The sequence below is a fragment of the Hypanus sabinus genome, chromosome 12, assembly GCF_030144855.1.
Source record: "Hypanus sabinus isolate sHypSab1 chromosome 12, sHypSab1.hap1, whole genome shotgun sequence".
Taxonomy (NCBI): domain Eukaryota; kingdom Metazoa; phylum Chordata; class Chondrichthyes; order Myliobatiformes; family Dasyatidae; genus Hypanus; species Hypanus sabinus.
In genome coordinates, this window is record NC_082717.1 from 27321211 (window position 1) to 27342466 (window position 21256).

A 21256-nucleotide genomic window follows, 5' to 3' on the forward strand; every position below is an offset into this window, starting at 1 on the left:
ATCCTCTCCCATGATTCCTTTTCCTCCTCTGCACAACTCTGAACTCTCTTGCCTCTCCCATTTGAAACTTTCACTGAACCTCCTCCTAAGCTTTGACCATCAACCTTTTCAGTCCCACACAGCAATGGGAGCCTTGTGACCCACCCAGCAACCGTGTACTTCCACATCAGCAATTGAAATTTTATTCTTGCCTCCAATTGCAGACTCTCAGTATTTGGCCCAGTTGCTAATCTGCCTCATCTTGGTCTTGTATCCTGTTCTCTGGCTCTCTGCGCACTTGCTCCTACGTGGTTATGGACAGGTGGAACGCCTACAATCCCCAGTATTTTCCGTGCTCTCATTTCTGGGTCCTAAGCCAGGGATTGCCTGCCAACTGTCACTCCCTCCTCATCATCAACTGGTCATTCACTGGATGGGAAATTTGAATTAAAAATGTACAGCATCAGTGACTTTGTCATTAAACTTGCCAGGAACATCACAGCCAGCTTCCTTAGTAATATTAAACCCTTACAACTTCCCATACTGCCATAAATATACCCCACTCCTTCACCCCAGGAAGTCTGCTAAAGAACTGGGAGGAAAATCAGAAGTGTTACATCACTTGCAAAGGAGAGAATCTGTAATTTCATCTAATGCCATGAATGTGGGTGTAGGAATTTAAACTGCAAATCTTGACATGCAAATATTTGGAAACAGACAGTAAGATTGATGGGAAGCCAGCTTCTGTTGGGTTCAGGTGACTGTCCTCGGTTCATTCTGTAGATAGTTGTGGTTCACAGGAGGTGCAAGCAGGAAATACATAACTGAATGAATAGGTGGTGCTCAGAAACACTTTGTCCTGGACTACGTCCCGCTCCCTAACATTTCTAGCTTGGAGCACAGATTCCTTCATTATCTGAGAAACAGCAAATGGACTACTGTGCAGGAATCAGCAAGCAACCCCATTTTTCAACCTTGCTGGAGAGGGAAAAACATCGAAGCAGCCAGTAAAGGTAGCTGTGCCTACTGCCTGCAAGAATTGCCTTCAGGAATATCCTGGAGCTGACATGTTTGCCTTTAGCCATGTAAACCTTTGTGCTTCCTATGACTTAAGGCAGCTGGACAATTTTCACATCCAATGCCCACTGAGGTTTACTCTGGCTCTATTGGGCCACACACTGGTTCTGTTAATTACTAAGAAAGCATTTAAAAGAGTTATGTGGCTGCAAAAATTGAGCAGAATTGAGTTCTTTTTGAGAGGGAAAGAAAAGTGTGTAAAGTGAACAGACTTGTAAAACATTTTTAAAATTATGAAGGTTGGATATGTAAAAATACCTTCTACTTGTGGATGATTACAAACTATATGATTACAAAATAAACATTGTAACTGCTGGAAACATTAAGCAAGGATTTTGGACAGAGAAATTTTTAGGTCAATAACCTTTCATCAGAAATGATTTGCATATTGGCATATAAAGATGGTCACAGCAAAAGGATATGTTGTTCAGAAATGCATGGGACTCATTGACTGAGACAGACTAGATGATCAAATGACCCCTTCCCATTTTATGAATCAAATGAATTCATTGTGCAATGTGTCATAGCAATAGAGAACTATGGCACAGAAACAGGTCCTTTGGCCCATCTAGTCTATTTCAAACTATTCCGTCTATTTCTATAGACCCACTCACAGACTTGTCTCCATCCACGCACTTATCCATACTTAAATGTTGCAATCAAACCCGCATCCGCTGGCAGCTCATCTGCACTCGCACCACCCTCCGAGGAAGAAGTTCCCCTTAAATATTTCATCTTTCACCCTTAAACTATGACCTCTAGTTGTAGTTTCACCCAAACTTGGTGGAAAAAGCCTGTTTGCATTACCCTATCTATGCTCCTCATAATTTTATACACTTCTATTAAGACTTTCCTCATTGCCCTACACTCCAGGGAATAAAGTCCTAACCTATTTATCCATTCCCTGTAACTCAGGTCCTCAAGTCCTGGCAACATCCTTGTAAATTTTCTCTGTACTCTTTCAATCTTATTTACTTCTTCCCTGTAGGTGGGTGACCAGAAATGCACACAATACTTCAAATTACATCCCACTAACATCTTGTACAATTTCAACATAACATCCCAACTCCTGTATTCAATACATTGATTTATGAAGGCCAATGTGCCAAAAGTTCACTTTACAACCCTATCTACCTGTAATGTCACTTTCAAGGAATTATAGATCTGTATTCTCAGATCCCTCTGTACCATACTCCTCAGTGTTCCACTGCTCACTACCCTGAATTGTCCTCCCAAAATGCAATGCCTTACATTCTGGCTGCACACCTTCCACCTTAATGCTATGGACTCTATCCAAGATGCCCCTGATGCTAGAACCTGGAAGACAACATACCATCCAGGAATCTTATTCTCATCCCCGAACCAATGAGTCTTCCGGTACTGCTGCTTGCCTTTCCTCCTGAATCTCAGAATCCGACTTAGTACCAGAGATTTTTCTGCCGTGGTTTTCCTCTGCCAGGTCTCCTCCCAATTGCATCGAAAACAATATCTCTATCTTTCGTGGTATTATACATACTTGAGGGCACAACCTGAGAATGGCCTAATTCTGCTCCTGTACAGGAGAGCAGCTGAAGGTGTATCCTGCACTGGCTGCCTATCTGCTTTTTCTCTACTGATAGTCACCTAGTTTCCTATCTTCTGCCCTTCGGGTGTAACTACCTCCCTGTATTTCCTGTCAATCTCCCAAATGCACTAATTGTCATCCAGCTCCATCTCCACAGTCTATAAGAATCTGCAACTGGATGCACTTCATATACGAAGGTGGTATCGTCACAGACATTGGAGGTTTCCCTGTCCTCCCATGTCCCACAAGATGTCCCACTGCTCTAACTGTGAAATAAGAAAGAAACTTGCCTTAGCCTCCACCTCTGCTCACTGAAGCTTCTTGAACCAGAGCTTCAAGTCCTCCATTGGAACCCTGGTCCACACACACAATTTAAACCTCTGCTCCATTTAAACCTTACTCTTTTTTCTTTATATATTGGCCTTCTCAAGTTCCTAATAATTCAAATGCCCTCAAACTCTGCAGAAGGTCCTGACAACCCCTGCCCACTTTTACATCTGATGCTAAAATCCATAAGCAGAAGCTTGCATGATCTCAAGTTCTGCAGAGATTTTGGCAACCATTTCTAACACCTCTCCCAATTTTTAATGGTATTGCTAATGGGCACCCAATTAATTTATTATCAAAGTATGTATACATTGTACAAACTTCAGATTCATCTCCTAACAGGTAGCTATGGAGCAATGAAACCCGAAAGAACCCATATATGTTTTATTCCTCTGAACATTGGTTGTTTGACAGTCTTTTATATTTATTTAAATGTGTATATTTATTTTAGTCTCACAGTTCAGAATAGAGCTAAGTCATGAAACAGTGATCTGAACTGGCCTGTTCATCACCTCTGGTCCTGATACCCTGACCTTTTCAAACTGGTCTGGTGCTTAAATCAATGTCCAAACTTCAAGTTTGATTGCCTTTAAGCTCTGACGCCAAGACCCCACCACCTCAATTCAGCCTGTAACCAGCCTTTCCGATTCAATCCCGTGCCTGAGTCTCTGTTCAAACATCGAGTTCAGTCAAATCAGTATGCTAAAGCACCTTGCTACCTCAAGTCAGCTCATAACCCACCTTGCAGATTCAGCACAATGCTTAAAACGATCGAACCTCAAGCCTTCCTCACTCTCTGTCACAGGCCCACTGTCTCAGTCGGTTCTGCCACATCAAACTGCCTCCAAGTCCAAAGGGACGGTACCGACTATTGCTTACGATGGTTGTTAGCCAGAAAAAGTGATTAACAAAATATTTAGTTTTTACCTTGTTTCATCGGCCACCAGCCGGAAGTCGCTGAGATTCACCAGTGATATTTTAAACTGGAAACCACCATCACTGTCACTCCTTGGCCATACAAACCAAAATTACTTCCATTGTAATTGTTCTAAGTTCTTTTAGCCATCTCTACAAAACCTCTACAAAATTCTCACCTCCACTACAAGCCTTCCACGATTGACAACTGCTTTCAGTTGAAAGGGCAGAAGAATGTGCCCTGGAATAATCCAATTTCCAATTCTGCAGCATTTGGCATGTGGATAGTAATAGGTTGACATGCCTGTGTATTTTTCTTCGTAATGGAGGAATGAAAGATGATGTCACTATCAATCAGGGCTGAGAATTGACCCAATCCAGGACTCACTGGGTCGCCATGACATTGGGCTCATCATCTTCATTTGACAGTGCTACAGGCCGCAAAGCCTCATTCCAAGGAACAGAAAATCAATCATATTGATATTGCTGTGGTGCATTACCTGCTTGTGAATTGAAGCAGTTTATTGATGTAAAATTCTGTTAGTAAAATTACATTTTTTTTATCTTGCACTTACACAGCTGTCTGTACCAGTCCACGACAATTCTATCTGCTGGTCTATCTGGTTGTTCATTTTATTTTTTGAGTGGTAGATCCTTTGCATTCAACCAGCTCTGTCCGCAAAACTAGGCCAACTGATCAAGCAACAAGCTACCCGCTGAAGGAACTCAGAGGGCCAGGCATCATCTGATGATGGCAAAGATGTTTGGATCAATAACCCACAGGGGGACTCTCCAACAGATTTCTGCTGGAATGCAGCCAATTGTCCGTTGCTCCCGATTTCAGCATCTGCAGTCTCTTGTCTCTCAACAGGCAGCACACATTGTTTAATCATCTCTCCTTTCATACAGCTTTGAAGAAAAGCTGTTACCAAATGCCCCTCCCCTTTTCTGGTTGCTTTCAGCCAGCAGTTCAGGGAGATCCCTAGCACACAGCAGCAGTGATGTCATCAAGAAGGTTGAGGGGTCAATCTCGCTAAAGAATTATCAAAGACCGCAAGCGATGAAGGATAGAATACAGTACAGTGCAGGAGGAGGCTATTCAGCCCTGAATAATGTGCCAAAATAGCTAAGAAGCAAATCAAGCACACTTAAACACTAATCCCTCCTACCTACACCATGTCCATATCCCTCCAACTTTCATATATCCATGCACCTATCCAAACGCCCTTTAGAAGCCTCGAATGTATTTATCTCTACCACCATACCAGGCAGTGCATTCCAGTCATCTCTGACTCTGCCCCTCATCACCCTTGAACTCACCCCCTCTCTCCTTCTGTGCACGTCTTCTAGTATTAGACATTTCAACCCTGGGAACCAGATACTCTGTCCATTCTATCTAAGCCTCTCATAATCTTGTAAACCTCTATCAGAACTCCTCTCAGCCGCTGATGCTCCACAAAAACAACCCAGGTTTATCAGGCCTCTTGTGATAGCACGTGCCCTCTAAACCACATGAACCTCTTCTGCACCCTCTGCAAAGCCCCAGCATTTTCTCTCTCATGGGGCAACCAGAACTGTACACAATACGTCAGATGTGGCCTAACCAGGGTTCTATAAATTCTTTTGAACTCAGTGCCTTGACTAATAAAAGTTAAGTGTTCTATAAGCCTTCTTCATCACCTTATCAACTTGTGCTATGAATTTGGATCCCAAGATGTCTCTGCTTAACAACACTGTTAAGGTCCTCACCTTTACAGAGTCTCCTTGCATTTGCCCTGCCAAAGTGCAACATCTCACATTTATCTGGATTAAACTTCGTCTTCCATTTCTCAGCACATTTCTGAGACTGATCTATATCGTGCTGTTTTCTTTGCTAGTCTTGGACATTATCCACGACTCCACCAACCTTGGTATCATCTGCAAATTTACTAACACACCCATCTACATTTTCATCCAGGTCATTTATATACATTACAGCAGAGGTCCCTGCACAGATCCCTGTGGAACTCCGCTAATTACAGAGCTCCAGCTTATGTAAGTCCCTTCAACCATGACCCTCTGTCTTCTATGTGCAATCAATTCCTGAATCCAAACAACCAATTCACTGTTGATCCCATGTAATTTAATATTCTGGATTAGCATCCCATGAGGGACTTTTCAAACACCTTACTAAAATCCATGTAGACAACATCCACTGCCCTACTCATCAATTTCACTCGATGCCTTGTCAAAAAACTCAGTCCAGTTGTTAAGGCATGACCAGGCACACACAAACCCATGCTGGCTCTCCTTAATTAGGCCATGGGTTTCCAAATGCTCAAATATCCTATCCCTGAGAACTTCCTCCAGCAATTTCCCAACAACTGATGTGAGTCTCACCAGTCTATAATTCCCAGGATTTTCCCAGAGGAACAATATTAGCCACTTGCCAGTTCTCTGGGACCTCACCTGTGGTGAGAGTGGACTTGATGATACAGATCAAGGGCCTAATAATCTTGTCTCTTGCCTCCTTCAATAACCTGGGCTAAATCCCATCAGGTCCCGGGAACTTATCCACCTTATTATTCATTAGGAAGTCCAACATTTCCTCCTACTAGACCTCTAAACACCTTAATGTATTTATACACTCAATGCTGATCTCCTGGTCCTCCATATCCTTTTCCTTGGTAAATACTGAAGCAAAGAATTCATTAACAATTTCACTTATTCTCTGCATCTAAGTAAATGTTTCTCCCCTTTACCCTTGAGCCATCCTGCTCTCTCTCGAGTTATCCTCTTATTCTTGATGTATGTATAGAATGACAGGATTCACTTTGACCCTACTTGCCAAGGAATTTTCATTGCCTCTCCTGGTTTTCCCATTTCCCTTCTTGAATTATTTTCTGGTTTCTTTATACTATTCGTATGATCTATTTGATCCTGACTTCCAAAGCTTTACATACTTTTTTTCTTTTTGACTAAATTCATCACCTCTCTGGACATCCAAGATTCTCTTATCTTTCCATCCCCACCCTTCTTTCTACCATACCTTTCCTGGACACTGCCGTTGATCTTTAAAGACTCTCCAAATGTCTGATGTGGACTTGCCAGAGAAAAGGTGTTCGCAATGAACTCTTCTTAGATCCTGCCTAATGTCCTTGTAATTTGCCTAGTCCATTTTAAAACCCTCCCAACAAGGACCATACTTATCTTTACCTATAACTATCCTGAAAGATGAGGAGTTGTGTTCACTGTTCCCTAACTGTCCATCCAGTGAAAGGTCAGTCATCTGGCTAGGCTCGTTACCCAACATCAGATCCAGTATGACCCTTCCTCCCCATGGACCATCCACATTTTGATTTAAGAAACCTTTCTGAATCTACGTAACAAATTCAGCCCCATCCAAGTCTGTGGCACTAAGAGGGTCCCAGTTTACATTCAGGAAGTTGAAATCCCCCCATGACGACAACCCTATTATTATTTTTACACATTTCCTTAATCTGATTACATATCTGTTCCTCAATGTCGCGGTGGCTTTGGGGGTCTGTAGTATCGTTCCATCAGCGTGATTGCATCCTTTCTATTCTTGAGTTCCACCCATATGGACTCAGTGTCTGACCCCTCCATTATATCTCTGAGCACAGTTGTGATATTGTCCCTGATTAGTACCGTATCTCCTCCACCTCTTTTACCTCCTGTTCTGTCTTTCTTAAAACTTCGAGCATCTATTACCTTAATCACTCATTCCTGCCCCTCTCTCAGCCATGTTTCAGTAGTGGCTACAACACTGGTTCCATGTACTGATTCACGCTCTAAGTTCACTGACCTCACCCATAATACTACTAGCATTATAATATACACTCTTCAAACTATCTGACCTATCATATCTGTTATTTTGACTTTTGTCTTTCTATACTTTTCCTGACATCTACCTTCTGGTCTGATCCTTCCCTTACTGACCTGGGCTCAGTCCCCAGTCCCCAGCGCCCTGCAAACTCTGAGTAGCATCTGCAAACCTCACAGCTGGAATACTGGCTCCCCTCCAGTTCAGGTGCAACCCGTCCCTCACCGCTTCACCAGAAAAAGGTCCAATGATGCAAGTACTTGAAACCCTGTCCACTGAACCATCTCTGAAACCCCTCATTCATCAATGCTGTCACTCCATTCCTACCTGCACTAGCCCATGGCACAGGGAGTAATCTGGAGATCATAATCTCTGAGCGCCTTCATTTCAGCCTCTTTCCTAACTCTACATGGTCACTGTCTTCCCCTTTTCTGCCTATGCCATTGGTGCCAAAATGCACCATGACCTCCTGTTTCCACTCCCCATTGAGAATATCCTGCAGCCGCTCAGATACCCTGGCAGCCAGGAGGAAACGCCATCCTGGTGTCCCTTTTGTGGCCACAAAGGGTCCTTTCTGTCCCACTAATTATCAAGTCCCCTATAACTACTGCTCTGCCTGACATTACCCTTTCCCATTGGAGCCTCCGAGCCAGCCAGAGTCTCTCAGGTCTGGCTGCTGCTGCTATGATCTGCCCAGCAGTATCCAAAGGGGTATAGTCTTAACTTTATTGGATATTGCTTAATTTTTAGCAAATGCTTTATACCTGTATCATATGGCTATTTAGGGGTATAATCTTAAGGTGATTGAAGGAAATATAGAGGGGATGTTAGAGATTTTTTACACAGACTGTGGTGGGTGCATGGAATGCCTTTCCAGGGGAGGTGGTACAAACAGATATGTTGGGGGCAGGAAAGAGACTCTTAGACAGGCACATGAGTGATAGAAAAATGGAGAGCTATATAGGAGGGAAGGGTTACATTGATCCCAGAATGAGTTAAAAGTTCAGCACAGCATTGTGGGCCAAAGGGCCTGTTCTGGTTGCAATGCTCTATATTCTGTACTTAAATAAATATTGTCCCACAGTTATGATTAAAGTAGAAGTAGAAATATTACAGTCCTCTCTGATTGGCAAATATTTCACACAAATATGGTCAATCGAAGGAATCAGCTGCCAGAGGAAGTGGCTGAGGCAGGTACATTTAACAACATTTAAAAGGCACTCACACAGATACAAGGAAGCTTTAGAGGGATGTGAGCCAAGTATAGGCGAATGGGAATCTTAGTTGGCATGGTACTGTTGGGCCAAAAGGCTTGTCTGAATGCTGTATGACTCTATTATAAACTCTTCAAAAGAAAATGTAGAATTTGATAGATATGTTTAACAATGGGAATAACAAACCACTTACAAGAGTTTTTTTTAGTATGATAAGTTTACAACTCCATTTGAAAAACTCAATTAGACATCATACCCTAACATTTTCAGGGTATTTTGCAAAAAAAAAAGTAATTTTGTGAATTCAAAAGAGTTGATTAATTTAGTTCTGTTCTAGTGAAGGTCACAAAACAATGCAGCAGAAAACAGGCACAGAAGTCCGTGAGCTGTTTATTTTGTTGTATGCTGTAATGACAGTGAATGCCAATGTTTTACAATCAATATAGTGAAAATGAAATCAGATCATCATCGTCAGATGTAACGCATTAATTGTTTAATTTCTGCACCTATTTAGTGGTGGTTGTTTGCCATGTGTGATTCAAGTATATAGGCCAGATAAAAGTTCAGCACAAACATAGTCGGCTGAGGGTCTGTTCCTGCGCTATACTGTCCTACGTTCTCTGTTTATGTAGTGGCTGATTTTGAATACATCGATAGTGGCCATGTAGCTGTGTTACAAGACCTAATAAATTCCAAAACATATTGTGATGTTTACCCACCTTTGCACAACACAACGGTATTCTTTCAAAATTCATGATGACACAGGAGAATGTGTCCTTTTGCTCTTCCCGTCCTCCTCATGAAAAATGTGAATCTGCAGATTGGCTGCTTATTGTGAACTGAAGGACACTCACAGCTGTACTAGGTTTTTAATAAATTGTTGGCATTTGAGCTTCCATAAACTTATGCGCCAGGTCTCATTATTTTTTTGGCTTCCAGCATGGTTTAATACAACTAATGGGTTTTCCAATGTGATTCATTTGAACAACTGTACTTATGAAGTACTTATGGGCAAATGTCAGAGGATCTGGTTGGCTTCGAGATGCTTTAGAATGCTTCCAACAGTGTCTGCACACCTGCAGAAAGAGGTGGCTTTTCAAAGGCTCCTTTTCCTGATGGAATCTGGGGCAGCCAATTTATACTGTGTATGGAAAAATTGACCAACCACGATAACATATGATTCATTAAAGTAGCAGTTGCAGTGTTATAGCCCATAAATTTAACGGGGCAGCACATTTTTTCAGATGCTAAGTGGCCTATTAAATTTCTCAAAATGATGGGCAGGAACTATCAAGCCCAAATTGGGATTCCAGCCTCATCTGGAAAAGCAAGAAACACAATTGTTTAGACCTTTGCCTGATGCAAATAAATAAGCTAATGCTTCCTCGAGGCCATATCATCAGGAATTGCTATTATATAAAAAAAAGCTTCTTGCAGTTTGCATACATGCTAGGAAACCAGATCTGGAAACTGCCTGTAGTCTATGTTGCCAGAAAGAAAAGAAATATCTTTACCCTGGTCGGAAGTGTATGGGCTAGTTTTCTGTTTCATTCAGAAGTGCATTGAATTCTTCATGGTCCCACTTCCAAACCAAGCAGCCAACCCTGGTCACCGTCCCCTCCTCAACTATCCATCTTTCCACTTCCGTCACCTCTCTCTGGCAACCCTATTATAAGTGATCAATTCATTCTAATCAATGATCAGTCTATTCCAATCACCTAAAATGAACCATCTGAGTTCCAGAGACCATGAGAAAGTTTGGCAATCAGAAAATCTCAAGCTAGTGCAGTAGAGAATTTCATCTACCAGAGTTCAAGATATTATTTAAATTGTTAAAAAAAATGTAACTTGCAAAGCAAATAAACTCTATATTTTTCTGTTTATAAAGTTATCAGTATTGTCCCTCTGCTGAATTTATTCAGTGCAATGTGAATGGCATTGACGTAAGATTCTGAATACATGTCCATGATGCCTTTTCAGTTTGCTTCAAGTATAAAACTGCAAGTCATCTGTCCTGCAAATATTTTGGATTCAATCTGGTCTGGTGGGGAGAAAGTAATTATTCAATGTCACGGTTAAGCAAATCAAAGAAAGATCACTGATTATTTTTCTTGAAATGTTAACTCTATTTCTCTCTCCCCAGGCGAGGCATGACTTATTGATTGTTTCCAGCACTTTCTGTTTTTACTTAAGATCTCTGGTATATTCACTAATGTTAACAAATTTGGTTGTTGCTAATTCTGGAAACTTGCTATGCTTGAAGTTCGCTATGTTTGTCTTACAATTATTGTACTTTAAATGCATATGTCAATTATTATTTTACATAAATATGGAAACATCTTTCTGCTTTAAGGTTTTATGTACAGAGAGCGAAAGGATGAACCTCAAAACTCCAAATAACATGCTCATTTTAAATGGATTCCCATAAATAGTTTTCAAATATTCGCATTCAATCCTTACAAAATTCAATCAAAAGGAACCTTGTACTGTGGGAGAAAACTTATTGTTATGTAGTACAATTTGTTTATCAGTAAAGGAGGAGCTGCATGCAAACAGTGCTTAAAAAGATAAGCCAAGATTGCCAATTTGTCTTCAAAATCATTCTCAGGGGAGCGTCTTCAACTGTGCACATATTCATCTCCACACCTGTTAGTAACTAGATGTGTACCACAATGCTGAAACCATTTCTCCCCACTTACCCTCCTCCAAGCAGATTTACTGCTTAGAGTAGCTAAAGCAATTGGAGTTGAGAGCTCAGTGAGAGTAATGAGAAACAGGAGTGTCTTGGATGGAATGCTACCTTGAAATCAGTACCCTGGCTATGGTAAACAAATATAATAACCTACCAAAGGTACCAATTATTTTTATTAATTTCTCTTCTTTTTCCTTCAGGTCACTTTCTGTTCCTCAACACCAAAGAGACCCAGACAACGGACTTCAATGAGTTGAGAAGTATGATTTTCCCATCTCCTATTAGGAATGCTCCCTGTGAGGCAAGTACATTGCTTCTATTTTACTTAAAGTTTTACATAGAAGAATCACCCTAATCAATTTATTTCCATCATTTCCACATTGGAATCCATACTAGTCACTTACTTGGCAATGTATTGAATAAATGTAGTTTTCTGTCAGAAGAATCTTTAGTGTCAGAAATTTCAGTAGCTTGGCAGTTTTCAGCCAGATATTTGATAGATAATTTGAAGCTTCTGTTAAAGTATTATGAAGTTCAGGATCTGAATATGTGCAGTGCAGTTGAATAGCAACATAGAAATCTACAGCACATTATAGGCCTTTCGGCCCACAATGTTGTGTCAACCATGTAACCTACTCCAGAAACTGCCTAGAATTTCCCTACTGCATAGCCCTCTATTTTTCTAAGTTCCATGTACCTATCAAAGAGACTCTTAAAAGACCTTGTTGTATCTGCCTCTATCATCTTCACTGGCAGTACATTCCACACACCCACCACTCGCTGTGTGGAAAAAGTTACCTCTGACATCCCCCTTGTACCTACTTCCAAGCACCTTAAAGCTATGCCCCCTCGTGTCAGCCATTTCAGGACTGGGAAAAAGCCTCCGGCTATCCACACATTCAATGGCTCTTATCATCTTATGCATCTTTATCAGGTCACATCTCATCCTCCGTCACTCCAAGGAGAAAAGGCCAAGGTCACTCAACGTATTCTCATAAGGCATGCTCTCCAATCCAAGCAACATCCTTGTAATTCTCCTCTGCACTCTCTCTGTAGTATGGTTCTGTAAATGGGGCTCTCATTCCTAACTTTTCCCTTTCTTTGCATACCTGATCAATCCAGCAGACATTGTGAGGAAATAAAATATATTCTAACTGTTTTTATGTTTTGTTGGTCTTGGATTAAATCACAGTTCAGGATGTTTGCACTATCTTCACTATATTGCATGTTGGGCATATCCAGGAACTGGTCGTCCCTCCAAGAAGTACTCCGCAAGCAAGAAACTTTACCAGTTCACTGATATTCTGATATTGTGTGTATGTGTGTGGTCTCCTGCTGCTGCAGCCCATCCACTTCATGTTTTGATATTGTATGCGTTCAGAGATGTTCTTCTACACACAACTGTTGTAATGCCTGGTTATCAGAGTCACTGTCGACTTCCTGTCAGCTTGAAGCAGTCTAGCCATTTTCCTCTGACCTCTCTCATTAACAAGGTGCTTCCACCCTCACCACTGCCACTCACTGCAGGTTTTCTTTGGGTTTTTTTTGCACCATTCTCTATAAAGGTTCCTTATTATTGATGTAAGGCTGACAGGCTCAACACAAAAGAGTCTGCAGACACTGTAAACCTCGAGCAATTCAAACAAAATGCTGAAGGAACTCTAAGTCTGGCAGCATCTATGTAGGGGAATTAACAGTCAATGTTTTTGGCTGAGACCTTTCATCAGAATTGGGTTTATCATCAATGGCATGTGATGTGAAATTTGTTAACTTAGTAGCAGCAGTTCAATGCAATACATCATTTAGCAGAGAGAGAATAAATAATATAAAAATAATAAACAAGTATATCAATTACATACATTGAATAGATTTTAAAAATGTGCAAAAACAGCAATACTTTTAATTTACAAAAATGTGAGGTGGTGTCCAAAGATTTAGGAATTGGATGGCGGAGGGGAAGAAGCTGTTCCTGAATCGCTGAGTATGTGCCTTCAGGCTTCTGTACCTCCTACCTGATGGTAACAGTGAGAAAAGGGCATGCCCTGGGTGATGAAGGTCCTTAATAATGGACGCTGCTTTTCTGAGACTCCGCTCCCTGAAGATGTCCTGGGTACTTTGTAGGCTAGTACCCAAGATGAAGCTGACTAGATTTACAACCTTCTGCATTTTCTTTCAGTCCTGTGCAGTAGCCCCTCCATACCAGACACTGATGCAACTTGTCAGAATGACAATAGACAATAGGTGCAGAAGTAGACCATTCGGCCCTTCGAGCCTGCACCACCATTTTGAGATCATGGCTGATCATCTACTATCAATACCCAGTTCCTGCCTTGTCCCCATATCCCTTGATTCCCCTATCCATAAGATACCTATCTAGCTCCTTCTTGAAAGCGTCCAGAGAATTGGCCTCCACTGCCTTCCGAGGCAGTGCATTCCAGACCCCCACAACTCTCTGGGAGAAGAAGTTTTTCCTTAACTCTGTCCTAAATGACCTACCCCTTATTCTCAAACCATGCCCTCTGGTACTGGACTCTCCCTGCATCTGGAACATATTTCCTGCCTCTATCTTGTCCAATCCCTTAATAATCTTATATGTTGCAATCAGATCCCCTCTCATTCTGTTTAATTCCAGCGTGTACAAGCCCAGTCTCTCTAACCTCTCTGTGCAAAACAGCACAGACATCCCAGGAATTAACTTTGTGAATCTACGCTGCACTTCCTCTACAGCCAGGATATCCTTCCTTAACCCTGGAGACCAAAACTGTACACAGTACTCCAGGTGTGGTCTCACCAGGGCCCTGTACAAATGCAAGAGGATTTCCTTGCTCTTGTACTCAATTCCCTTTGTAATAAAGGCCAACATTCCATTAGCCTTCTTCAGTGCCTGCTGCACTTGCTCATTCACCTTCAGTGACTGATGAACAAGGACTCCTAGATCTCTTTGTATTTCTCCCTTACCCAACTCTACACCATTCAGATAATAATCTGTCTTCCTGTTCTTACTCCCAAAGTGGATAACCTCACATTTATTCACATTAAACGTCATCTGCCAAGTATCTGCCCACTCACCCAGCCTATCCAAGTCACCCTGAATTCTCCTAACATCCTCATCACATGTCACACTGCCACCCAGCTTAGTATCATAAGCAAACTTGCTGATGTTATTCTCAGTGCCTTCATCCAAATCGTTAACGTAAATTGTAAACAGCTGTGGTCCCAATACCGAGCCCTGTGGCACCCCACTAGTCACCACCTGCCATTCCGAGAAATACCCATTCACCACTACCCTTTGCTTTCTATCTGCCAACCAGTTTTCTATCCATGTCAATGTCTTCCCCCCAATGCCATGAGCTTTGATTTTACCCACCAATCTCCTATGTGGGGCCTTATCAAATGCCTTTTGAAAATCGAGGTACACTACATCCATTTGATCTTCCTTGTCTAACTTCCTGGTTACATCCTCGAAAAACTCCAATAGATTAGTCAAGCATGATTTACCCTTGGTAAATCTACGCTGGCTCGGCCCAATCCTATCACTGCTATCTAGATATGCCACTATTTCATCTTTAATAATGGACTATAGCATCTTCCCCACCACCAATGTCAGGCTGACAGATCGATAGTTCTGTTTTCTCCCCCCCTCCTTTCTTAAAAAGTGGGATAACATTAGCCATTCTCCAATCCCCAGGAACTGATCCTGAATCTAAGGAACATTGGAAAATGATTACCAATGCATCCGCAGTTTCCAGGCCCAGTTCCTTTAGTACCCTAGGATGCAGACCATCTGGACCTGGCGATTTGTCATCCTTCAGTCCCATCAGTCTACTCATCACCATTTCCTTCCGAATGCCAATCTGTTTCATTTCCTCTGTTACCCTATGTCCTTGGCCCATCCATACATCTGGGAGATTGCTTGTGTCTTCCCTAGTGAAGACAGATCTAAAGTACTTATTAAATTCTCCTGCCATTTCTCTGTTCCCCATAACAATTTCACCCAATTCATTCTTCAAGGGCCCAACATTGTTCTTAACTATCTTCTTTCTCTTCACATACCTAAAAAAGCTTTTGCTATCCTCCTTTATATTCCTGGCTAGCTTGCGTTCGTACCTCATTTTTTCTCCTCATATTGCCTCTTTAGTTAAGTTCTGTTGTTCCTTAAAAATTTCCCAATCATCTCTCCTCCCATTCACTTTAGCTCTGTCATACTTCCTTTTTTTTATTGCTATGTAATCTCTGACTTCCTTTGTCAACCACTGTGGCCCCTTTCCCCCCTTTGAATCCTTCCTTCTTTTGGGGGATGAACTGATTTTGCATCTTGTGCATTATTCCCAAGAATACCTGCCATTGCTGTTCCACTGTCTTTTCTGCTAGGATATCCGTCCGGTTAACTTTGACCAGCTCCTCCCTCATGGCTCCATAGTCTCCCCTGTTCAACTGCAACACTGACACCTCCAAGCTGCCCTTATCCTTCTCAAATTGCAGATAAAAACTTATCATATTATGATCACTACCTCCTAATGGCTCCTTTACTTCAAGATCGCTTATCAAATCCTGTTCATTACATAACACTAAATCCAGAATAGCCTTGTCCCTGGTCGGCTCTGGTACAAGCTGTTCCAAGAATGCATCCCTTAGGCACTCTACAAACTCCCTATCTTGGGGTCCAGCACCAACCTGATTCTCCCAGTTCACCTGCATGTTGAAATCCCCCATAACTACTGCAACATTACCTTTGCCACACTCCAATGTTAACTCCCTATTCAACTTGCACCCAATATCCATGCTACTATTTGGTGGTCTGTAGACAACACTCAGTAGGGTCTTTTTGCCCTTACTGTTCTTCAGTTCTATCCACACAGACTCCACTTCTCCTGATCCTATGTCCCCCTCCCTTGCAAAGGACTGAATCTCATTCCTCACCAACAGGGCCACCCCACCCCCTCTGCCCACATTTCTGTCCCTATGATATTACGTATACCCTTGTAGATTCATTTCCCAGGTCTGATCTCCCTGCAGCCATGTCTCCATTATCCCAATAACATCTTAGTTACCCATTCGCACCTGAGCTTCAAGCTCATCCGCCTTATTTCTGACACTTCATGCATTCAGATAGAGAATTTTTAGCCCATTTCTCCTCTCTCTGTTTGAATCTCTGCCTATTGTGCTTAACCCAGCTCCCCGAACTCCCATTGGGCTATACGCCCCTAGAATGTTTTTGTCCTTCCTAAATTTACTTATTCTTTCTGCACATTTAACTCCATGTTCCGTCAGACCATCCCTCTGTACACATGTCCTCCTTATCACGTGTTCCGCCCCACCTTTCTCTACTACCCACTTAATATTCTGGAACCGTGTAGTCCCCACCTGTCCTTTATTTTTCCTCTCGCTATCCTCTCTCACATTCTGGATCCTAACCCCCTGCAAATTTAGTTTAAACCCCCCCAAGAAGCACTAGCAAACTTCCCTTCAAGAATGTTAGTACCACTCCAGTTCAGGTATAAACTGTCCCTTCGGAACAGATCCCACCCTCCCTGGAACAAAGCCTAATTATCTAAAACCCTGAAGCCCTCCCTCCTGCACCATCCTGTCAGCCACGTATTAATCTGTATAATCCTTCTGTTCCTTGCCTCACTCGCACGTGGCACGGTAGCAATCCTGAGATTTTTACCCTGGAGGTCCTGTTCTTCAGCTTTGCACCTAACTCCCTGAACTCCCTACGCAGGACCCCCTCACTCATCCTACCCACTTCGTTTGTCCCTACTTGGACCACAACATCTGGATTCTTGCCCTCCCTCTCGAGAATAACCTGCACCCGATCTGAGATGTCTCGGACCCCGGCACCAGGGAAGCAACATACCATCCGAGACACCCGAACTTCCCCACAAAATCTCCTATCCACCCCCCTGACTATAGAATCCCCTATCAATACAGCTCTCTTTTCTTCCCTCCTCCCCCTTCTAGTCGAGGGTTGAACCTCAGTACCAGAGACAGGACCACTGCAACTTGTTCCTGGTAGGTCATCCCCACCAACAGTATCCAAAACGGTATACTTATTGTTGATGGGAACGGCCACAGGGGTGCTCTGCTCTCTCTGTCTGCTCCCCCTGCCTCTCTTGACTGTCACCCATTTGCCTACCTCCTGACTTTTTGGTGACTTTTCATAGAGAATGCTCTCTATGATTCAACTATTGAAGTTTTTGAATGTATTTGTTGACGAGCCAAATCCCTTCAAGCTCCTAATAAAGTATAGCCGCTGCCTTGCCTTCTTTATAATTACATCGATATGTTGGGACCAGGTTAGATCCTCCGAGATCTTGACACCCAGGAACTTGAAGCTGCTCACTCTCTCCATTTCTGAACCCTCTATGAGGATTGGTATGTGTTCCTTCGTCTTACCCTTCCTGAAGTCCACAATCAGATCTTTTGTCTTTCTGATGTTGAGTGCCAGGTTATTGCTGTGCCACCACTCCACTAGTTGGCATATCTCACTCCTGTATGCCCTCTCATCTCCATCTGAGAGTCTACCAACAATGATTGTATTGTCAGCAAATTTGTAAATGGTATTTAAGCTATGCCTAGTCACACAGTCATGGGTATATAGAGAGTAGAGCAGTGGGCTAAGCACACACCCCTGAGGTGCGCCAGCATTGATCGTCAGCAAGGAGGAGATGTTATCACCAATTGGCACAGATTGTGGTTTTCCAGTTAGGAATTTGAGGATCCAGTTGCAGAGGGATGTACAGAGGCCTAAGTTCTACAACTTCTCAATCAGGATTGTGTGATTGAAGGTATAAAATGCTGAGCTATAGTCAATGAAAAGCATCCTGACGTAGGTGTCTGTGTTGTCCAGGTGATCTAAAGCTGTGTGGAAAGCCGTTGAGATTGCATCTGCTGTTGACATATTGTGGAAATAGGCCAATAGTAATGGTTTCAGGTCCTTGCTGAGGCAGGAGTTCAGTCTGGACATGACCATCCTCTCAAAGCATTTCATTACTGACTATGTGAGTGCTACCAGGTGATAGTCTTTAAGGCAGCCCACATTACTCTTCTTAGGCACTGGTATAATTGTTGCCTTGTTGAAGCAAATGGGAACATCCCCCACCCCCCCCCCCACTTAGCCATGAGTGGTTGAACCTTTGACTGTTTATTCCACTCCATAGATGCTGCCTGATTTCCTCCGGCATTTTAAGCATGTTGTTGAAGCCTGTAATTACTTGACATATCCCAATCACTGTTGTTGAATGTGTGAACAATGTTATCCACCTTCTGGTATTCTGATATCTCACCCATAGCTAAAGGTGATGCAAGCATCACCATTAAAACCCCAGCTATCTCATCCCTTGTTTTCCATTACACGCTGGGATAGATTTCAGAGAGCCCTAGGGATCTGTCACGGTCATCAAAATTCCTAGTACTTCCTCTCTCCTGATACACACGTGTTCCAGACTACTAGTGTACATCTCCCCTAACTCTTCATCATCCGCCTCCTTCTCCCTAGTGAATATTGATGCAAAGTATTTATTCATGGCATCACACGTTCACTGGCCCCACTCATAACTTCATTTATGGTCCCTCAGGTGAACTTGGCTACTCTCTTGCTTCTAACATGTTTGTAACAGGTTTTCAAGTTCCCCTTAGTTCTTAGTTCCCCTTAGGCCAGGCTATTTCATACCCATTTTTTGCTCTCTTAACCTTTTTCTTAAGATCTCTCCTACATTCTCTATAAGCCTCAATGGACTCAGTTGATAACAATAAGCTTTTTTATTTTTCGTGAAAATACCTTCTATTTCCCTTGTTAACCAAAGTTTGCTAATCCTGCCGTCTTTGCTTCTTATCCTTAGAGGGATGTGCTAACTCTTACTATTTCACTTCTAAATGCCTCTGACTTATCAAATGTTGTTTTTCTTCCAGCAGCTGGTCCCAATCTACTTGTAGCAGTTCTGTCTTGTACTATTAAAGTCAGTCCTTTTTTAAAGTCAGTCTAATTTAAAACTTTAACTCTCAGTCCAACTATATCCTTTCCCATGGCAACTTTAAAACTTACAGATTTATGTTCACTGGTCACAAAAGGATTCCTCGACCATCACCTTCACCACTTGCCCATCATCATTCCCAAAAGCAAGTTTGAGTATAGCCCCTTGCATAGTAGAATTCTCTGCATATTACATTTCACAAATTCTACCCTAGCTTAGCCCTTATACTTCAACAGTTTCAGTCAAAAACTGGAAATTAAAATCATACACTGCTCCAACTCTAGTTCTTTTACATCCTACTGCTATTTGTCTACATTCTTTGCTCTTCCAGATCCTGCATTGTGAATATAAACTGGGTAATGTGATTGCCTCTTTCCTATTTCTAAGTTCTACCCATGTAGCTTAATTTGCCTGTTCCTCAAGGGCAGCCTCTCGGAGTACTGCTGAAATGCTCTCTCTGATCAGTAATGCAACTCCTCCTCCCCTTGTGAAATCTCCTTCTGCCTTGCCTGAAATTGCAGTGCCCAGGAGCAGTGAGCTGCTGTTTCTGCTCTTCCCATATTTCCATGATCACACAATATCACAATCCCATGTTCCCAGCTCATCCATCTTACCTGCAAAGCCTCCCCTGTTTTAAAGTAATTGCAGTTAAGTCCCTTATTCTTGGGCCATCTACCTCCACCCACTAGATTAGCTTGCTCCATTTATTACCTATGCTTTTGTCTCCCCCTTGTTTATCTCTCAGGTTGGGACCCAGCCCTTGTATCATTCCTTTAAACCAACCTGAGCAGCCCTGGAAAAGCTCCTTGCCAGGATATTGGTCTCCTCCAGTTTACTCACAAGCTGTCTTTTTTGTAGAGGTCATCCCTGCCCTGGAAGAGATTCCAATGATCTCAATAGCTAAAGGCCTCTCCCCTGCGTTGTCTCCTTAGCCATATTTAGCTGCTCTATCTTCCTATTTCTAAACTTGACTACCTTGGTGGCACAGGGTGTCGTCATGAAGTTACCTTCTTATAGGTCTTCCCTTTTAACTTGCTAACTAACATGGTAAATTCCCTTTACAGGACCTTACCTTCCTCCTTACTTACTGAATGTTGTTAATTTCAACATGGAGTATAACTTATAGCTGCTCACTCCCCTTTCAGATTGTTCCACACCCACTCAATGACATCATCACCAGGTAAGCAACACACGGCCCTAAAAACATGATGACTCTGTGACTATCAGGCCCTGTATTAATACTGCACATTTACCCTTTGACCTTCTCTGCTGCACAACAGAATCACAGACCTGGCTTCTGCTGATTTCCGCTGAGAGACTGTCTGTATTGCCCACCATCAGGATCCCAAACAGTATGATTGTTAGAGAGGGAAATAGCCACAGAGGATTCCTGCACAGTGTACTTACCTCTGTTGGTGATTATTCATGAATCTGACAACCTCCAAGAAATTCCTATCGACAATACATTTTTCCATCTGAATGCTCGTCCGTGAGCCCAGACGCTGCTTTGTGTGGTCTGAAAGGAGATGCAAATAGCACACTTCTTGCAAACTTAGAAGCGATGTTCACTGTCATCTCTCAATACAACTTAGAAGCAATGTTCACCCTCAGCTCTCAATACAAATTAGGAAAGCTTGGGTCTGGATCCAAAAATAAACTTAGAGGCTACGTTGACAGAAGAAGCAGGGGTTA

The 21256-nt window shown here is 42.4% G+C and overlaps 1 protein-coding gene across 1 annotated transcript in view; it reads left to right on the top strand.

Annotated features, from left to right (window-relative positions):
- The window catches only part of LOC132403323 (ALK tyrosine kinase receptor-like), an 891331-nt gene extending 879385 nt beyond the window's left edge, over positions 1-11946 (top strand). The window contains exon 8 of the mRNA XM_059986774.1: positions 11792-11946. Within this exon, the coding sequence (XP_059842757.1) occupies positions 11792-11946 (155 nt within the window). The remainder of the gene's footprint in view (positions 1-11791) is intronic.
- The last annotated feature ends 9310 nt before the right edge of the window (positions 11947-21256 follow it).